Source organism: Leptonotus elevatus, chromosome 1 (assembly GCF_054856555.1).
Source record: "Leptonotus elevatus isolate MCC_2025b chromosome 1, RoL_Lele_1.0, whole genome shotgun sequence".
NCBI lineage: Eukaryota > Metazoa > Chordata > Actinopteri > Syngnathiformes > Syngnathidae > Leptonotus > Leptonotus elevatus.
Window position 1 is genome coordinate 29,156,618 of NC_141239.1, and position 21,274 is coordinate 29,177,891.

General features: G+C 45.9%; 2 protein-coding genes across 4 annotated transcripts; one reads left to right on the forward strand and one right to left on the reverse strand.

Annotated features, from left to right (window-relative positions):
- Nucleotides 1-680: 680 nt before the first annotated feature.
- LOC147181550 (zinc finger protein 646) lies at nucleotides 681-15,396 on the reverse strand. 3 transcript variants are annotated; one of them, XM_086089938.1, is made up of 5 exons: nucleotides 14,990-15,396; nucleotides 8,512-11,200; nucleotides 3,011-4,120; nucleotides 2,832-2,926; nucleotides 2,344-2,492 (listed from the first exon to the last, which is right to left on the reverse strand). In XM_086089938.1, exons 2-4 carry the CDS (start codon nucleotides 11,028-11,030, stop codon nucleotides 2,848-2,850), a joined length of 3,708 nt encoding a protein of 1,235 aa, XP_085946064.1. In that variant the 5' UTR covers nucleotides 11,031-11,200; nucleotides 14,990-15,396; the 3' UTR covers nucleotides 2,344-2,492; nucleotides 2,832-2,847. The 3 variants fall into 3 exon arrangements, with proteins under 3 accessions (XP_085946048.1, XP_085946056.1, XP_085946064.1); XM_086089922.1 differs by lacking the exon at nucleotides 2,832-2,926 and having other exon boundaries at nucleotides 681-2,492; nucleotides 14,990-15,394; XM_086089930.1 differs by lacking the exons at nucleotides 2,832-2,926; nucleotides 14,990-15,396 and adding an exon at nucleotides 14,398-14,955 and having other exon boundaries at nucleotides 681-2,492.
- On the forward strand, nucleotides 14,794-21,076 carry thoc6 (THO complex 6). The gene is made up of 13 exons (XM_086090015.1): nucleotides 14,794-15,671; nucleotides 16,460-16,551; nucleotides 16,619-16,683; nucleotides 16,765-16,868; nucleotides 16,957-16,994; nucleotides 17,080-17,128; nucleotides 17,995-18,066; nucleotides 18,139-18,241; nucleotides 19,320-19,369; nucleotides 19,460-19,522; nucleotides 19,914-20,024; nucleotides 20,103-20,231; nucleotides 20,852-21,076. The coding sequence occupies exons 1-13, from the start codon at nucleotides 15,657-15,659 to the stop codon at nucleotides 20,930-20,932; spliced, it is 972 nt and encodes a 323-aa protein (XP_085946141.1). The 5' UTR covers nucleotides 14,794-15,656; the 3' UTR covers nucleotides 20,933-21,076.
- The last annotated feature ends 198 nt before the right edge of the window (nucleotides 21,077-21,274 follow it).

The following is a 21,274-nucleotide window of genomic DNA, read 5'->3' on the forward strand; positions in this document are numbered from 1 at the left end:
ATTTTAGATTCCATTTAAAACGTTTTACTGACTTACCTTTACTTGTAGAGGAATTCTGCCATCCATACTATTCTGTAAATCTTTTACAGGAAGTGCCAGTGAAGAAAGTCTTCATTGGATCAGTCCCTTTGAATGTTGGGAGTCCTCTTTCCTCACTTTTTGTAGCTGCGCAGTAAGCCTAACTAACTTTGTGCCCTCCGGTAACAACAGTCCGGACCAAAAATGCTTCAGCCAAGAAGATAATTTGTCCTTAATTCATCTTACTCTATTTGTGAAGTCAGCCTTTAGTCTGACAATGTCAAGTAACAACCTGTAGAGCAGCTAGCCAGCTGGCTGGCTGTGGAGAAGAACCTGCGTGCTCTCCTGCGCCCCCTTCAGGTTGGATGCTCTCACGCTTCATTTGCCGAGGCGGTGTCTTAAAATATGGCTTGGAACGGACAGACGGATGTCAGAATGTGTTAATGTGTTAATGTGTTAATGGACAGAGATTTAAAGGATGTGAGTGGATGCTTAGATGTGTGCAAACAGTCAATGTTGACATGCTGTGTGTCAATGTACAAAATGTTTAAATACGTGCATGGATAGATGTCTGAATGTGCCAGAATGGATTAACAGTTTATAATGGACAGACAGAATATTTGATGGTTTGTATGTCGTTTGAATATGGTGAGTGAGCAAACTGTTTGTGGAAGTCTTTTAATGCGTGTAAATGAAGTTTACAGTCGAGTTTGATGTCAAAACACGAAATACAAAATACAAAGTGACATGCGTAGACCGATCATACAAGTGTAAAAAGAAGCACAGTCAATATTAAAACAATAACATTAAGGACGAGTGTTCCAAGGAGGTGAGTCTCTCCACATCTTTCATTTTGTAATTCCACTTGCTGTTCGCCTTCCTCTTTTAATCAGACATCAGACATTTTTCCACAGTTGTCCACAGGACGTCGATCCTAACGCGTGTGCTCGTGACGCGAGTGAATGGACGACGTGCGTTTGACGCGGTTTTTTTTCAGTCTTCAGCAGTTTCAAGTTAACAAATTATCAAAAGACATTAGAAAAGTCACGTGACTTCAAAACTAAACGTACAAAGCCAAACGCGCTCGTTAACATCATGACGCAAACTAGCACCGTAGCGTCCAGTCAATAAATACGGCTAAAGCTACGCTAGAAGATACAAAGGTCCCTTTTAAACGGGGGGCCAGGAAGGTTATGGGTCATCACAGCTCTAAAGACATTTACAAACTAGCGCTGCTGCTACTACACACACGTACACGCGTACACATACGTGCTGTTAACACGCTAACTATTCTACACAATCAGGAGGCGGACCTTCCAGACAGACACGCCCATTGCCCGCTTACACATCGGCCAATCCTGCTTGTGGTTGACAACGATGTTGTCCACTGTCCAATCGCAGAGGCTATAAGTGTTGGGGGCGGGGAATATCCAAAGTCAAAGTCCCACCCCCTCAAAGGCCATGCCCCTACTTGCCTTAACTTAGCTCCGCCCATCTGTCACTCAAGTCTCAATTGGGCGTGTCCAAGAAGTGAGGCGGTCGTGGCCGCGGGTGCGTTAGCGTGCGGTCACACGTCCAGTTTGTCTCTCCCACAAATATGAACCGCACTAAGCCCCGTTCAAATGAAGGTGCCGCTCGACATAGCCCCGAAGTTGGGCGGTAGGCCGGCAGCCCTGCGGGGCGTCGTCGCAGAGTTGCCGGCCCAGTGAACCTTCATGTGGTGCCTGAGGTTGGACTTCGAGGAGAAGCGTTTGTCGCACTGCGAGCACGTAAAGGGTTTTTCTTTTGTGTGCATGCGGCGGTGGCAGATGAGCTGCGTGGACACACGGAAGGACTTCCCACACTCGGGGCACTGGTAGCGTTTGGGCTCGGTGTGGATGCGCCGGTGGTTCTTGAGGGACATCAGGTTGGGGAACTGTTTGTGGCACGAGTTGCAGAAGAAGCTCCCGGTCTTGTGACTGTTCTTGTGGTTTACCAGGGAGCTGGCGTGGCGGTAGGAGCGGCCGCACTGGTCGCACACGTAGGCTTTGGCCGCCGCTTGCCGTCCGCGGGCCCGGGCCGCGCCGTCCATGCCTTGCTCTTGCATCAAGGTGAGGTCCAGGCCCGAGCCCCAGGCCGGCCGGTGGCGGTGGGGCGGGGGCCGCTGTGGCGCCTGGCCGTGGCTGATCTCCATGTGCAGTCGGAAGCTGGCCTGCGTGGGGAAGGCACGGCGGCACGAGGAGCAAGTCAGCTCCCGCTGCTTCTGGTGGACCCGCCGGTGGTTGTAGAGCTGCGAGGCAACCCGGAAGCTCTTGCCGCAGTCGTGGCAGCGGTGGCGCCGCATCTCCGAGTGGATGCGGCGGTGGTTCTTGAGGGCCAGGAGGTTGGAGTAGGTCTTGAGGCACACGGCGCAGTGGTAGACGCCGAGCGTATGTGTGTTCTTGTGGTTGAGGAGGGAGCTGGCGTGTCGGTAAGAGCGTCCGCACTGGTCACACCTGCATACAGACGCAACGTTAGACACTCGGCAGAACTCTCCGGAAGTGCACATCACATCAAACCTACAGTCCTACATCGGTATTAACATTAGTTTTACAGTATATGATCTGCAATCCGGCTTAGCCAGCAAGAGCTCCTAGCGGCCAAAACAGGGGCTGGACAAGGCGGACCGGCCAAACGGCGCAGTCCCCATCCGCGCCCCCTTTCTAATCTTGTCTACAAGTGGGCCGGTCTCAAGCAAGCACGCACACAAGGACGCACACAAGGACACACACACAACAACAGCAGCACAAAGACAAGAGTGGATGCTAACTGAAAGCAAACGGGGGTGACTTAACTGGTCTCTCCACTAATTCAATTTGTCCAAACTTCAGAAAAATCCGAATTCCGGCACGCGAATGGTCCCAAGGAAGCCGGATTGGAGATCATATACCTGGAATAGACATGTGCAGAGCTAAATTCATCTTCACTATTTGGACAAGTTCCAAGAATGACAAACAAAGTGAGGATAACTCACGTGTACCGACACTCGTCGCCCTCTCCCGTGGCTCCGGCCGTCTTCCTCCTGACATCCATGCCTACCTGGTTGTCACCGCAGCGGTGTCGGGCCAGGCCAGACCTCCCCTGGAAACTCTTGCCGCAGGTGGGGCAGCCAAAGGGCGTGGCGCCCTCCTCGTGGACCTTCTGGTGGTTGCGCAGGAAGCGGGCCAGGCGGAAGGCTTTGCCGCACGTGTGACAGATGTGCTTCTTGCGTTGCGTGTGGATGCGCATGTGGTTGCGCAGTGCCATGTAGTTGGTGTAAGGCTTGTCGCAGAAGTTGCAGCGGAAATCGCCCGTCTTGTGCGTGTGCTTGTGGTTGAGCAGAGAGCTGGCGTGCTTGTAGGCGCAGCTGCACAAGTCGCAGGCGTAAGGCCTCTCGTCCGAGTCCAGGTCCACCGAGCTCCTCTCCATGCTGATGTTGGCCGAGCTGCCGGCCGACGACGAGGACGGAAGGTGCTGGGCGGGGCAGTCGTGCGCCGCTAGCTGCTCGGCTGACGAGAAGCCCTCGCAGCAGCCGTCGCACTCGAAGTCCATCTGGGCGCCCGGACCCTGCGGGCCCTTGCACAGGCCCGCCGTGGTGTGCGTGGCCAGCTGCCTCTGGGTACGGAACCCCTTGCCACACTCCTGGCAGTTGTGCTTCTTCTGGGCGAAGTGGAGGCGGAGGTGGTTCTTCATGGCCAGCCTGTTGGGGTACGTGGAGTTGCACACATTGCAGTGGTACTCGCCGATTTTGTGGAGGTTCTTGTGATTGGCCAAGCTGCCCGCGTGCCGGTACGTCTTGCCGCACTCCTCGCAGGCAAAAGGCCTCCGCCCGCTCTCGGCCGGGTCGAACTTCTGAGGCCTGGACGTCCCGGCGGATGAGTAGGGCTTTTTGAAGCCCTGCTGAGCGTATTTGACACCCATGGCGGGGCCCTTTGACGACTCCCCTCGCATGCTCTGCATCTGAGAGGGGCCGGGCTGCTGGTATCGCGAGCCGTTGGGTCCGGTCCGGATCAGACCTTTGGCGCGGTGTTCCTCATGGAGACGCAGGTGGTTAATCAGCTGTTTTTGGATCTTGAAGGCCTTTCCACATTCTTCACACTTGTGCCTGCAGTTGGATGGGACACATGTCAATGTTGTCCTCCTTTCACATGCATATGCATCCATCACAAGCACACCTTTGTTAAGAGTATGAAAACCTAGATTTTTGTTTATTGTATTAGAACAGATTTAAAATGTTGGATTAATCGTGAGTTAACTAGTGAAGTCATGCAATTAATTACTATTAAAAATTGTAATTGCCTGACGCCCTAATTTTTAATAATCTTTTCTTTAAAAAAAAAAAGATTAAAAATTTGAAAGAAAAAAATATATATACATGTTTTTTTTTTATAGATTAAACATTAGGGGCAGCAGGCGATTACAATTTGTAATTGTAAATATTCGCATGACTAGTTAACTCACGATTAATAGCAAATTTTATGTTTTTTTGTTCTAAATGTAAAAAAAAAAATTCTAGGCTTTCATACTCTTGTTGACAAAAATGGATTTTTTTTTTTTTAAACTCATAGAAATATTATATATTATTTTTTTACCTCTATTTCTGTCAATGGCAGTGAATGAGTTAAGATGAATTCATTTCTGTCAATACCGTAAAATCCCGTGAATAACAAACACCCATCCGTCCATGTACAGTACACTGCCCCAAAATCATCCTTAAAATGTTTTTTTTTTCTTGCGGATAATACGGCCCACCGATTTGATGGTATCCTTTATTAACAGAATGATTAATATGAATTCACACGGATTCAAAACTTACCAACAAAGTGTAAATGTTTTTAAATCCAGGTTAAAAACTGTTATTTTCCCATACCTATGATTAAGGTATTTCAAAGTATTTTTAAAGGGTTAGTGTGTGGAAATGTTTTTTTTCAATGTTCATTGCATTAAAAAAACAAACACTTAATTGAATAATATGAACAAATTAAAAAACACGTTCCATCATATCAACGTACCCAGTAATCGCTAATTATACTACACTGGTTGGGCCTCACCTTAGATGGCTGACATGTTTCACTGCCATCTGTCTGCTCCAGATACTCGAAGGAGAAGAACTTTGCAAAGGTAGTAATTGTTGGTAAAAAAAGTGCGGTCTCTCTGAGGCATCGTATTGCGCGTACTTCAAAATGCACGCGCTTCGAACCTGGGTCGTACAAATTGTACACAATGTCCTTTTAAATCATGTTTTCGAAAATCTTGTACTTACACAGTAAGGTCATTTAGTAATCTTAGTAAGCTATTTAATTACTTTCGCTTTTCTCTCTAACTCTGGAAATGTCTTTGAATGTTGTACTTTTAATTACATGACATGAAGCATTATTGAGCTACAAGTTAGTACCCCCAGGTACTACCTTTGCCTGCAAGATGAGTTCTCACGGGATTTGTGAGGTCACAAACCTCCAAGAATCTATCTTGTACAGAACCCACTCATTTTTACCGATCCGAACGACCAAGCAAAATTGGGTTTGGGGTGCGGGATACGCGACTGACAAAAACAAGTGCCGAGGCAGTGGGAAACAAACAAACCCAACATGGACCAATGCTTGGACGCTGCAATTAATTCTGTCCTCACAGAATTACTTAGTTTCCTTGTTGAAGGAGGAAGAGCAAGAGGCGCTTCATGCATTTTTAGCTGGTAAATTGTGCTTTTTTCTTCTTTTTTTACCTACGACAACAACGCCATTTCCTCCCGTGGCCATGATTGGTCAAAACAATAGTTTGGTAGATATGCACAAGTTGCCGCATTGTCCAATCAGCTACCGAATGTCCCGCCTTTCCCAAGCAGATCACACTGGAGAAGTCCCAGAACGATATTGTGGAGAACTCGTTTTAGTGATTCCCATTATGAATCTGGCTCTTGCCAGGTGACCTACATACTACTACTGCCAACTGGTAAACTATGCTTCTGATATAGGATATGCTACTGGTAAATTACTTAACTATGTAAAGTAATTGTTTTATTTCTTATTAAGACCCCTGAATAATAACCCCCGCCCAACCTCAATTTGGGATCTTTTTTTTTTCTTAAATGGGGAGGGGATGAGTGTTATTCATGGGATATTATAGTATATTAGTCTGTTTTTACCCAAATTTATGATTATTTGCAGAGGTGGGCGTGTCAATGAATTTTGAGCGTCCGTCATTTGGCAATCGTCAACAGTCGGGACACCCTTCCGTCATCATCATGAATCCATCAATATTTCAAATCAAACCACATTGTAATCATCAATCCGTCATTCGTCGGTTGCTTAACCAAAATTAATCCGTCAGTGTTTCTGTCATTCAAAGTGGGCATCCGTCAATGTGTCGTCATTCGTTAATCTGTCAGCAAAATGGGATGTCCGTCATTGACGGATTGATGATTACATTGACGGACAACAAAATGGTTTCCCGTCATTGACGGACTTTCTGTCAACATTGACAGAATGCCCACCTTTGTTTATTTGTAAACTCAACTTCAGCATAGCTGTGGGCGGTGGCGGCTGAAACTAATGGCTGACAATGTTTTCAAATGTCATTTCACAAGTGGTGAGTTCCGGCTATTGTCTTTGCGGGGATTCAAAATATGAATTGTCGTTGCTTGATGTGGTGACGTCACAAAGTTAAAGGGATACTTGATTCATTGAGCCATTTTCAGTAGTAAAAAGTTAATATTTTGTCCAGAATTAATTTGATAACTTCATTATTTTTCATGTACAGTGTACTTTTCACGGCCTCGCTGTTTTGCTGATTTTTTTTTTCTCCCTAATGTACCTATTTTATAAAATGTATTAAGATTTGAACATTGAAAATGTAAATGCTCAATGAGAAAAGTGTATTAACTGTGTGGTGATAACAAATTTATAACAAATGTAAAACGTAACGCTAACTTACTTTGCGTATTTTCATTTATTGCGGGTATTTTTTGGAACCTAACCCCAGGGGAAAATGAGGGAACACTGACAATTAATACCCTTAAAAACAAATTTGTCCACTTGCTGTCGACTGAACATGACATCGCGCGTGCTAACGACCAATCAAGGCCCACCTGTTTTCTGGATTTGGTCAGCAAACTGAGCCATTATTGGTCGTTACCTGTTTCTTGAGCATAAGTGATTATCATCTTCAGTCGACAGCAAATGGGAAAATGAGTTATTAAAGGTATCAATTGATCAAGAAAAATAAAGAAGTTATCACATTAATTATAGACAAAATATTATCTTCTTACTGCTTAAAATGGCTCAATGAGTCAAGCCCATCAGACGCACAGACGCTTTCACATACAGTATGGATGAAAAATCAAATTCCGGGATTAAACCAGTGAGACTTAGCTGCCGGCTGGCCTACCGCCAAATGTACATACATTTTGCCTTATACGGCAACATTAAACTGTATTTACAATTTCATATGAATGATGTAACATGCATGAATCAGTGCGATAATGACTGAGCCAGCGCTCATTATTCAGAATGAAATCTCATTCATTTGGCCACCTCTCCGAGTTACCAGCTCATCATCCTCACTCTATATTCACAGTTAACACGTTAATTTTGACAGCCCTAGTTTATATTAGTGCTTAGAGTGCATTATTAGTGCGTTTTGACCCAAATGTATATGTTTTCTTGTTAATTTCGGCATGGTTGACAGGGTTTTTTTTCTTTTGAATTGAATCTTTCAAAAAGTTTATGTACGTTTATAAGTTTTGTATTAAAGCATGAAGTGCAATATTAGTGTGCATTTACCAAATGTATACGTTTAATTGCTAACTGAAGCTGTGTGGTATGATGATTTTCTCCATTACAGTATTTCATGTGTCTATTTAGTTTACACATTTATCTGCTTCTGTTATTCAGTGCATTAATTTATTTTTTGTATATTTTCTGCTGCATGCAGGAGTGTGCTATACTCTTCATTGCAGCTTCAGTGCCATGCTTAACATTTGAACTTTTATTATTTTGCAGTTAAATCTTTATCAAACAGAGACTAATATGAAGGAGCTGTCAGTTTTATGTTGCACTTTTGTTTGACTCCTAATTTTTTGTTTTATTTCGGACTTAAGTTATATTGCAGAGTGAATGTTCTGCCTTTTTGTCAGAACTAAACGAAAGGTATTTCTTTAAAATTAATTGTCATTCGTTTAATAGAACTTTTATGTATCAAAAAATTGGTGGTATCAATTATTTGGTATCAGTATCGGCGAGTACTCAAGAGCTGAATACTATTATTGGTATTGGTCTGAATAAAAGTGGCATCTAACATTTCTACTTATTTGGAGATTTTAGGCTTAGCAAATACCAATACTTAATCTTAATCATGTGTAAAAACAATTAAGATTCTTAAAAGATTGATTTAAGACAATTTCATGCCAATTAAGGCCTTTTTTGAGAGTTGGACTGACCAACCCATGAACTACTGAAATTCCTGGTTGCGATAGGTGGAAAAGTAAAACTGCAGTTGTACCTTTTGAGGTCAAAGTGAGTCCTCTGGTGGTTCTTGAGGGCCAGCAGGTTGTAGTAACGTTTCTGACACACCAGGCAGCGAAACACGCCAGTCTTGTGGGACTTTTTATGGTTGAGGAGGGAGCACGGGTGTCTGTAGCCTCGGCCGCACTGGTCACACTTGTGGGGTTTGTCACTTTGGTCCACCATCGGCCGCCGCCCATTCCCAGCTACGTCACGACTTCCGCCCGCAACTCCGCCGCCAATGCCCTCACCTCCGGACATCTCTTTGGCTCCATTGAGGCCCTGCTTACTCAACGAGCCGGCCCGATTCTTACCGGGACACAGGTGGGTGATGAGGTGATGACGGTCAGCAAAGAACATGCCGCAGTCCACGCAAATGTGGCTGCGCCCGTCCATTTTGTCGCTGCTGTTGGCCGAAGCACCTCCGATGCCCTGTTGTTGGCCGTCTGCTCTCTGGGGACCGTGGACTAGTTGGTGATTTAGAAGGTCTTGCTTCCTGGCGAAGCTTTGGCCACACGTGGAGCAGATCATCCTCCAGTCCTGCTGCAGGCTGGATGGTCCGGGACCGGAGGGATTATTGGCATGACTTCGCAGATGGCTGCGCAGGGCTCGGAGGCTGGCGTAATGGTTCCCGCACACGGAGCACTGGTAGATTTCTCCGTCGTCCTCATCCTTGTCGGCGTTTCCCATCCTCTTACCTCCGGTCTGGGAGTACTGTCGCTGACCACTCCCCTCCTTCAGACTGCTGGAGGGTATGGAGCTGCTACTGGAGTTGTGGTAGTTCATGTTGCCTATAAACCCGTTGGACATGTTACTCTGCTGCTGCGGCGGCGGTTGACCACGGCGAGGGCACATGTGCGACTTGATACCAGACACGTCGGCGTACATCTCGCCGCAGTCTGCGCACACGTGGCGGTCGGCCTGCCGGTGGGCAGAGCCTCCGTCGAAACGGTCGTGGAACTCGAGCGAGTCCAAAGCGCTGCTGTGACCGCCATCCGGTACAAAGTGGGCAGGGTCTGTGAGGTTTCCCGGCAGCGAGATAGGCGTGGTGGCGCCGCTGCTCTCCTGCACATAGCTCTGCTGAGAGTCCAGCGTCAGCGGCTCTGGAGATAACCAGTCGTTGCCGTCGCCCAGAGGCTGGTTGGAGGAGCGCGCCTTGTGGCTTCGCAGGTGGCTGTGTAGCGCTGCTAGGTGAGGGTACTGCTTACAGCAGATGGTGCACTGATAGTGGCCCGTCTGATGACAGCGCTTGTGGTTGACCAGGCTGCCCGCGTGCCGGTAGCTCTTGCCGCACTCACCACACTTGAAGCGACGCTCGCCGTCATCCGGAGAAGCGGCCTGGGCCACACGGCTGCCCGATGAAGATGACACCGAACCCTGTGAACCGGAGCTTAATGTTTCTGAGTTGAGTAAGGAGCTGTCCTGGCCGTGGGAGGCGGGGTGGGGGTCATGGGTCAGGTAGTGTACTTTGAGGGTCTCCAGGTCAGGATGTCCCGCTCCACAGTATGCACACGTATATATGGGATTGTTCACAGGAGGGCCCATTATGGGGTCGTACGGACCCCTTTTGTCACCGGGCAAAGGCGGCAGGGGTAAAGGGTCCCCAAGAGCTGGAGTGTATGCCGGAGATCGAACCGCACTGAGATTGTGAGGCATGATGCCAGGAAAGGTCCGGGACAGTCCAAGGGACGGCGAGGTGGTGTTGTGTAGGAGAATGTGCTCCTGGAAGTCGGCCTTGTTGGGAAGCGCAATCTGGCACAGGTGGCAGAAGCAGGAGTTGGCGTTGTCGCTCTGGGTGGCCTGAGAGCCACCACCTCCACCGCGCTCAGACTGGTGGAGGCCGCTGCCGCTACTGCTGCTCACCATGGACGCTGCGGGGCTCTTGAACTTGGAGTGAGTTCTCTCGTGGCTGTTGAGGGCGGCCAGGTTGCTAAACTGTTTGAAGCACACAGAGCACTTGAAGCTTCCTTGCTGGTGACACTTCTTGTGGTTGACCAAGCTACCGTGGTGCCGGTAGGTTCTGTCGCACTGGTCACACTTGAACGGTCGGTCCCAGGCGTCGTCCGGCTCAGGGGAACTTTTGGCGCCTTCGTGGCCCTGCAGGGCGCTGTTGTTCAAATGAGGACGCCCGAAGCCGTCCGAGAGATCCTGGCCAAGGGTGTAGTCCCTTTCGTGAGGACCTCCTTCCTCGGGCACCTCCTCGCTCTCTTCTTCGGCCTGAGCGCTACTTGGGGACAAGGTGTGTATGCGAAGGTGATTTTTGAGGGCAACCGCGTTGGGCAGGGTGCGGGTGCAAACGGGACACTGGAAAGAACCCACTTCGTGAGACTTCTTATGGTTGGCCAAACTTGCTGCGTGCTTGTAAATTCGTCCACACTGTTCACACTCAAAACGTCCACTTTCTCCTTGCTGGTAATGTGCTTTCATATGTTCTAGAAGACTTGGAGTACTGGGGCAGACCATATCACATTCTTTACAGGGGAAACCCTTGGCACGACTCATATCATGCATTGCCATAGTACTCTGGCGCCAGGTTCAGGTGGGAGTCGCCACGGTGCGACTGTCGGTGACCATTGGGGCACATGGGCGGGGCTTTCGCTTGGGAGGGTCTTTGCTCGTCAGTCGGCCATCTTTTGCCCAATGGCCAATCGGGCCACGCCCCTGTCAGGTGGCCTGTGGAGGCGTTACTACGGAGACAAGAAGGTGGGGAAAGGTTGGTGTTATAATGTGTATTTTTAATCAACTCTGGGAGAAATAATGATAAGCGTTTCACTCGTGCTGTGACATTCTCGCGTCTGAGATGGAAAAAAAGCTTTACCCGTCAATCTCTTCACCTCAAATAAAGTCTGCCTCGTTATCTACACTGTAATTTCAAACAATGTGCCGGCAAATGATCCAATAATCGTTTTGGTGGATTTGATCAGGGCGCATGCAGACTGATTTGGCACTCTGTGGACGTGTGTGGTGGATGTCACTGTATTTCATTCATAAATATGACAAGACCATGGGACAATCCCTCTTAATCATTGCAGACGTCAAATCATTGAATGAACAATTAACATTATCATCTTAATATTTTAATAGCACCCCACTGATTGCACATCACAAGTGGTGGTGGTGGTCACACATGGACTCAGGATCTGAGGGGCAAGGCGACCTAATTGCCCCCGTCACATGCGCAGTCAACTACATCATTTGCAGGGGGGGATCTTACAGTTTACCTGTATAAACGCACATTGTGCACGGCACTCTCATCTTTCAGAACCCAGCGAGTCAATTTACTTCCGCAATGTCAAGCATGCGTGCGCTTCCACAACCCTAATTTTAATAGGAAAGTGGGGATTGCCACTTCAACTGGCAGGAATTTGGCTATGTTCCATCCCACAACAGTACAAACGGACTCTCACACCCAAATCTACCTGTGCGAAGTCTAGGAAAATACCAAAACAAAGAAAACTCCACCCATGCGCACAGGCAAGACTGCGTTTTGTGCTAGACTTGCGCTGACATATGCTGCCATCCAAGAAATGTCGTTTTCAGGGATGTCCTTGCTTATTTCAGCAAGACAATGACAAACTATATTTTGCATGTGTTAAAACAGTGTGGCTTCACAGTAAAAAAATAAAAATAAAAAATGTTAAACAACGGAAACCCCATACTGTTAAGAAACTTAAGTTGTATTTAAAATCAGTGAAGATTGGGAAATAATTCCACCAACAAAACATCAACAATTAGTGCCGTCAGTTCCCTAACGCATACTGAGTGTTGTTAAAAAGAAAGGTGACGTAACAGTGGTAAACATGCCCCAGTCCAGTCCCAGCTTTTTTGGAATGTGTTTCTGGCATCCATTTCAAATTAAGCAAATGCAAATGCAAATGCAAAAAAAAAAAAAACATTCATTAGTTTAAACATTAAATTAGCGTGTCTTTGCAGTGTATTAATTGAATATAGGTAGAAAAGGAATTGCAAATAATTGTATTATGTTATAGATGTTTCACACAAAGTGTCAACTTCATTGGAATTGGGGTTGGTAAGAAAAGACTATGTGCCGAGAATTCCTCCCTATCCATTGTATTGTTCACTATGTAGCAAGTTGGCCATTTTGTTACTGGAATCACTGAACACTAACTCATTACGCCTGTAACACACCATGATTTGTGCTGAATATTGAACATTTAAAAAAATTAACAGCATGGCTGCTGCTACCGAGGGCTTTCGGTTTCCTTCCGCAACATTAAATGCTTCCATTCTGCACCAAGTGGGGGGCTCAGAGGGCAGGGAGCCCCAGCAGCAACCCCGGTGGGTCCCTCATAACTGATCAGTTAAGAGTGCCCCGATCGTGTGTGAGCGTGTCACTCCACCGGATTGATGCACATTACTGCGACGTACGTATGAAGCGTCGATGGTCATGTTGTGCAATTCACATTAGTTCTCACATCTGCTCACTGTTATCAGTGCACGAGTCGCTAATCAGACTTTGGGTATTTCAGCTGGCTTGTGATGTCCCTGGCTCAGCCCAGGACCTTAGCTAGTCAAAGCCACTACTCCCAAATCACTAAGAGACATTGACATTTTAGTAAACTACCTATGGCAGGGGTGGGTAAGCTGGGCCCTCAGGAGTCCTGCAGGTTTTGGAGGTTTCCCTTTTGCAACACAAGCTGATTCCAATCAACAAGATCGTTATCAGGCTTATGCAGAGCTTGCTGATGAGCTGATCATATACCAGCTGTGTTGGAGAAGGGAAACATCCAAAATCTGCAGGCCTTCGGCCCTCGAGGACCGTGTTTTCCCACCACTGACCTCGGGCTACGATTACATTGTAAGGTATGATACTAAATTACAATTTTTGTTAGTCATAGTCTGAAGAATTTGTTTTGGCTTGCCAGGACATTTCTGGGCGGAGACTCAATGTTTTCCGTCCAGCTAAGCCGCAGAAACTAGCTACTATCAGTGGCATATGCAAATTTCACTGTGCGAACGCCCGCTCCTGATTGGTGGACTGTTTCCGTGGATGTGTTCGGAGTTTGAGTCCTGTGTCTTGTCTACATATGCAAACTCTGCTGCGCGAACGGCTACTCCCGATTGGTGGGCTGGTTTCACGCTGGTTCCTGGTAGGCTGCTGTTCTCAGCTTCCTCGAGCATCAGTTTTGAATGTTGTTTACAAACGGCAACGGGAAAATGTCGGACCATATCTTTAAATTTGATATTTTTATATAGTTGTTGTCATTACAAAAAATATGTGTACAGAATGTCCCTGTGAAGTGAGACGCAAAACACGTCAGAAGGCGGTATGCATTGACAGAAATAAACATGACCCCTCAATTAGGTCTCAGTCCTGACACATTTGTGGTAATTCAGAGAATTTTGTGCTTACACAGCCGATAAAAAAAAAGAAAAGAAAAGTGAATCATTTTATGCCATCTTTTCTCCTGTTTTCTACTCCTTCATCTTTTCTGTGCCTGTCACTTCTGTCAAACAATTATGTTGCCTTTTGATGAGGTGTAGATTTGGATGAGCCCGATTGAGCATCAGACTGGTAACCTAACCGATTTATATCCACATACGGAATGGGTGGATTTGGAAAAAGATATATAAATGCAATTCGGAATTGCCCTGCAGTATACACATAGCCCAAGTCCTTCCTATAAAAAAAAATAGTTTTAAAAAATGAGTGAATACTCTGAACAAATGTATGTCTTATATCTCCATTTGTGTTTCTATGGCAACATTTTAAGAAATAAACGCGTTTATTTTGCATGCACGTGTTGTTTACGTGAAAAGTTGCCAAACGCTTTCTTTGACTGACGTGCTGGCGCAATGAAGGGGAAAGATGGAGATGATGATGATGGAGAGGAAAAGCGGGCCGCGGGGGGCCCCGCCTGACCTTGGCCCAACTCCAGCACGCATCTGTCGGACAATGCCGAGCATCTTCCCCGCTGCACGTCTCTCACATTTACGAAGCTCTGTTCGCCGCCCCCCGCCTCCATCATCAGCACAAACGAGTCCGCTGACGGTTCGGTTCCGTCCACACAAAAATGAAAACAGCTCTTGAGCAGCGAGCCGCCACCTTCCACCCCGCACGCCACACACGACCATGGGCCAAAAGAGCCTACTGGCGACCACAGGGGCGGTGAAGAACATACTTGACTTTAATGAAAAACGCCATTGTGCGCGTCAATTACAACAGCCCGAAAACGTTAGCTCACCGGCTAGCTCATTTACACCTGGCCAGTTAGCTCCGCTCGACAGGAAGCAAACAGACACCACGATGCTCACTCTCCAAATGTACACACACGCAAGACGAGAACTTTTATCCGCAATCGATTTATTGTGAGCAGAGCAGCCTCGTCCGGCCGGCATCCGTGTTAGCTCTTCCGCTAGCCGCCGAGCTATCCCCGCAGCTACACAAAGATGTCGACCCTCCGTGCGCGGCCCCCATTGAGGGGGGGAATAGCTGCTTTCCCAGCCAAACTTACCCCTCCGCCGGCCTTCGCGTCCCGCTAAGTCGAGCAAGCTGCGTCGGCGTGCAGATGCAAACGCGAAACGTTGCGCAGTCAGCGACGAACCATGCTTTATTTGTTTGGCATCTGATGCTTTTCTTTCCCACGTTCGACTTTTGCCTCTTGGCCGCCCGCCGCCGCTACGACGACGACGACGACCAGGAGGACGACGACACACTTCCTGCCGCGCACCGCGTCATCATGCGCGCGGCACGACGACGGCGAACTCGAAAAGACGACAAACAAACCATGCCAATTGACCGTTTGTTGTTTATAAGCGACGCAATTTCATTTTCATTTTCCACTGTAGCGGAAGAGGCCGAGCCGACCCGAACGGTGCCGAGCCGGGCCGAGTGGGAAAAAGAGCAGCGCCATGTTGGCTTCGTGACCCGAAGAATGTCTTTGTATTTGTTCTCATTTAAGACTTTTTGCTGTTATTGTTGTTATGTTGCTTAGGTTACAAATTAAAACCAATACCCCCGTTCAACACCACACACTCTTAACTGTACCATCTGCCATCAAGACAAAACGACGAGCATGTTGCACCTCTGACTACATATCCCAGAATGCAACGTAATGTGACGTCATATCAGCGCGTTTCCGTAGCGGATCAAATCGCGCCGTCCGAGCACGCAACTCAACAATGGGGCCCGTCGAGGTAAACTTCATTTCTGCTTTTTCAAAACATCAACGGGCATTTACTTTCATGCTCATATGTCAAGGTTTGTGCATCCGACTGGCTTATGTAACTTCATCAGGGCCGACTGTAGGCTTAAGGTACTGGGCTCCCAGCAAGGCATGCTCTAGTTCACTGTTTGTATACATTTTATATTTATGAAAGAGAAGTATGACACTTTTGGGGAAGGTACTTATTTGTTGGCGTTTATGCTGCAACACACAAAACCTGAAATTGAATTATTAGTGAATTCATTGAACGCTAATAAATACATCCTCTGCTGCTACTCTGTGTTCTACTAAGAGTTAGAATGTTAATGACATGCAGTCAGTCAATGATTTTTTTCCATAGCCGCACCATGGTTGTGATATAACACATGCACAAGGTGGGCCCTTTTCTCATTCCTATTCAAACAGGGACGATATTGCTGTCTCAGACCACCTGAAACGTTTCTGAGCAACAAAACACGTCGGCTGACTCCTACCAAACAGTGAACTAACCTTAAGCACAACAAAAATGAGGAATGACAATTACTGTGTTAGTATTACTAAGTGGTAGAAGTTAAGAAAAGTCTCAGGAAAATGCCATTTCCAGCCAGCCTAGGCTGGCACGCATTTCACAGTTATGCATGCTGGGAGAACAGGCATGTCAAAAAAAATCTATGCAGAAATGGGAGAATATGGCCTGGTGACATAACGTGTAAACACATAACATGTGATATGGTGTTCAAGACTTCATAACATGTTAATGAACATGTGACGTGTCCACAGCTGCTGCACATGTCCGTGTTCTCTCAAAGTTTTTCACCGTGTGGACGCTTCTTGGCGGCGGGAAACAACTATGGGGAGATCGCCATCTTCAGGTGAGCGCAGTGAGGATGATGACGAGGGTGATGAGGATGATGATGATAACGAAGGCTGTTCTTTCAGTTTGTGCGCAGCTCTGAGCCCCGATGCATCGGAGGCAGGTCGGAAGCCCGTGTTAACCTTTCCAGGTGAGCAATGTTGACTCCATCTTGGTTGCGGCAAATGTCTGCCACCTGTCCATCTGACTGACTGCATGCCTTGCGTCTCAGCTCATGACGGTCCCGTGTTCTGTTTGGACTCGTTTGGCGGCCAACTGCTGAGCGCCGGGGACGGGTCGGTCAGCGCCTGGAATTGGGCCGAGCTTATTAAGAAGGTAGCGCGAGCACTGCGAGGCGACGGCAGAATCGCCGCAGAGTTGCAATGTGTGACTCACTGTTGTGCTTTCTTGTTTTTGCCTTCAGAATGTCAAAGCTGTGTGGACAAGGAGACCGGAATACAAGTCAGTATCGGTCCGGTGCACAGCCGGCCAATGGTGAACTTTCAGCAAGTCGTGTGACGCGCCTTTTATCTCTATCTTTATTCAGAACCAGCATGGAGATCCCTGAGATCAACGCCATGGCCGTCAACCCCAGAGTGAGTATGGAAAAGCCGTTTTGAGCATTTATTCCATACCCTTGACATATATTGAGGACCAAAACTGCCCAAATTAAAAATAAATTAATGAATACAAGTAAAAATATAATAATAAAATTAATATACCGGTAAATGGAAATAAAAACAACTATATATAAAACTAAATAAAAAAAATAAAATAAAAAAAGCCCCAGCGACTTCCTTGTTCACTGACCCGCTCACTGGATCATTGAAAGGCAGTTTGCAACAGCGGAGCCCAACCCAAGACATGCTTAAGACCGCCCCCTCATTTGAATAACATTTCAACCTGTCAGAGCATCTGCAGCATGCAATAAATAAATGTGAGAGCAGAGCGTTTTTATTGATTGATTGATATTTAATTATATTTTTGTATTTATTACAACATTTATTTTTATTCATTGAATCTCGTTTTTTTTGTTTGTTTTTTACTTTTATTTATTTAGGGATATATATATATATATATATATATATATATATTGTTGTTTTTATTTCCATTGCCATTTCGTATTAAATTTTTGAATTATATTTTTATATAAATTTTTGCTTTTATTTATTTAGTCATTTATTTTACATTTTGGTAGTTTTGGTCCTCCATAGACATATACTAGTACACTCTTTGTCCTCACTAGTAAGACAATTCAGTGCACCATTGGAACGACTGTCTTACTAGTATTGCTTTTCCACTACTGTAAATCAGTAGTACAACCTTGGCATACTATTAGGAACAAAATGCAGTCACCTTGTTCACAACCACTTATTCCCTACTCACTACAAAGGAATTTGTTGTAGACTCTCTAGGAACCATCTTGGGCCACTAAAAAAAAACGTGTGTGTGTTGGTGTCAGGATAACAGCGTGGTGTTTGGCGGCGGTGACAACAACATTCACGTCCTGGACCTGGAGCACGGCGTCTTCAAGGTGGGTCAGAGCGAGCGCGCGAACATCGCTAGTTGGCGGCCATTGTTAACGTTTGCCCGTCTCCATCCTCAGTCCGTCTTCCGGGGACACTCGGACTACGTCCACTGTCTGAGTGTGAGGGAGCGCGAGGGTGAGGTTCTGTCGGGCAGCGAGGACGGCGCCGTCAGGATGTGGGGTGAGGGCCGGAGGACATTTTAGACACCGAGGACATCTTCGCAAGTGTTTTCCACATTTCAAAATTGCCACATTTCTCACATTAACTCATTCACTCCCAGCCATTTTCACTGAAGCAACCCCCTTCACTCCCAGCTGTTTTGACTGATTTTGCAAGTCCCACAGAATATTGTGTTCTATTGCTATAAAAACATTTTGGAATTTTAGAATAAAGCTAAGTTTCATCATTATTCACAAATCTGTTTAAAACACGAGGGAAAAGAGCTTTGGCATAACTACCATTGCTTTAACCCCAGGATTACACCGCATGCGTGTGCGTTGCGTCTTGACTGCGTGCTCCAGACATGTCAATTTTATGGACAAAACTCACCGGCTGCGCACAGCTGCGGTCCGGCAGAGAGTTGTTTTTTCATAAAACATTAAAAACGTATAAATACGTTCTATTTTATATTTATTTATACGTTAAAAAAAACAAAAACTTTTATGCGAGAGCATACAGAAGGCTTTGAAGCAGCCTCTAAAATGCAGAGAACGGGTGAAGCAATGGTAGTTATTACACAAACGGCCAGCAGGTGGCAGCAGAGTATAAGAGATCAACCAAGGCCATGTTGCAAACAAGCTCATTTACCTACAGTTCTAAACAGATTTGTGAATAATTATGAAATTTAGCTATATTCTAATGCTATTTCTGCAAAACGGAAATAGATAGAAATATTTTTTTTTCCTGATGAAAAAAGAGACTCTAATCTTTCTTTTGGTAGATTCTATGTTTTTATAGCAATAGAACACAATATTTTGTTGGCCTTGCAAAAATTGTCAAAATCCAGTAAAACAGCCGGAGTGAAGTGGGTTGCTTCAGTAAAAATGTCTGGTAGTGAATGAGTTAAAAAATGTATAAATATGTTTTTGGGACCACGGCACGGCAAATGAGTTAAAAATAATTCCAAATTTTTCAAGTTCCAAACATTTCTCCACACTTCTCACAATTCCCTCTCCCCAGTCTTCTAGCATTAGCTTTTAGCATTTAGCATTAGCACAACTGGCATATAGTGATGGTCTAGTCTTGTTGTTGTGTGCAGACAGCAGGACATCTCAGTGCGTTCACTGCGTGGAGGTGCACAAGTACCAAGTAAGACGCCGTCATCACGTGACTGCAGTTAGCTATTACCATGCCTATATATTTTTTTTTTTAGCCCCTCATGTCTTCATGTTTTGTCAGAAATGTGCACGCCCTCAGTTTGGCAAGTGGATCAGCTGTTTGACCACCGACTCGGATTGGATGGTAAGACAACAAAAATGACAGTAGTGAACCTCCTCTGTCTGTGGCAAAGGCAAATAACCGGCAGCCAATTGTGACATTCTGCCAGTCAGATATTGTTTATAATGGCTGAACTTTACACCAAGTAACATCTCAAAAAAATGTTTTACGTCAAGAACACCAGGAGTTGGTGGCAAAGCGTTATTCTGTGTCCTTAATAAAGTTCTAATCTCACTTCAATATTGTTGCTTGACATTTAGATTTCACAAGATGGCGCCAAAGTAATGTCTTCTTGTTCAGACAATGATATAAAAAAAAAAAAGCCAGAATAGGCAAATTTATATATATATGGTAGGGTTCACTGTACTTGCAACAGCATCCTTTGGTCGTGTTCATGATTGTGGTGTCGGTGCAGCTGTGCGGCGGCGGTCCGTCCCTTTCCTTGTGGCACCTTCGCTCTCTGACACCGACGTCAGTCTTCGCTCTGAGCGGCTGCCAGAGACGAGCCAGCTTCTACCAGGACATGGTGAGCAAAAAAGAGCCTCCGCCTAACTCAGTCGCGCTGGCTTCATCTTTCACGCCTGTCCGTCCTATCCCAACGCAGATTCTGGCAGTGGGCCAAGGTTCCACAGTGTCCCACTGCCTGCTGGGAGGGCAGGTCAAGGCTCAGATCCCGTGCACGCCCAACAACATCAACAGCCTGGAGCTCAACACCAACAGCACTGAAAACCAGGTACATGCAATCTTGTGGTGTTTTGTGTCAGAAGCAGGAATGACAAGCGATAAGCTCATCATTAGGTTCCGAGGAATCGTTTGTTTGCTTGCCTGTCGATTTTGCAACAATTTCTTGATTACCATTTTGCTAGTTTGACAGGTTTTAAAAAGTCAAGATTTTAAGTACTGGTAAAACTTTCCGTCATCTCTATTTGTTTTTCTTTTTCGAGGGGACTCAAAAGCAGGCATAGCGCCACTGCAAAAGGATGATTGGCTGCTTGCAGAAATGATAAAACAAGCCACCCATTTGAAGATAATTGGAAAGGCAAGCTGCACCTCCCCAGGCCCTCTTTCTCGGCTGAGCAGAGGGGGGAGGGGTGAGCAGTTGCATACAGGCGGAGTCGATTAATTTGTATTGTCCTAAGAAAATGGTGCCAGCAGGTACTAGTTTGAGCAGCTTACGAGTCTGTTCTAAAATCAGCTCACCTGTGATGGGACACTGAATTACTAAGAATTAAAAATGAAGAATGTTCATTCTTTTTTTTCTTTCAACTTTAACAGTACACATTTCTTAATGAACTAAAATATTCTATATTTTAGTCTTTTTGTCTGTCACGTCATTCATGTTGTGCGTTTCAGGTGTTGACGGTGGCTGGAAGCAGCCAGTTCGTGGATGTGTTCACCAACGTGTCCTACAGAGCCTTCTCACTACACTTTTGATACATGTCAACTTGTTTTTATTTTTATCATGTGAATAAAATGTCATCGTTTGTGTATGGAAGAGGAATGTGATCTTGTGACATGATGAAAAATGGTTTTATTGATCTTAAAGAAAAGAGGTTGCCCATTTTAGCTGGAGATGTGCGGGGGAAGCTTTGTGAACCTTTTGAGGCTTTCTTTCATATTGTGCCGAAAAAGGATCTGGTGCTTCAGTGAAAGCAACATGTGGGACATCTAGTGGACGAAAGAAGTAAATGCAACATGTCATTGAAGTGTGAAACAATCACTCACACTTATCTTTCATTAAGGGTCTCATTTAATTAATAATTAATACCAAGCATG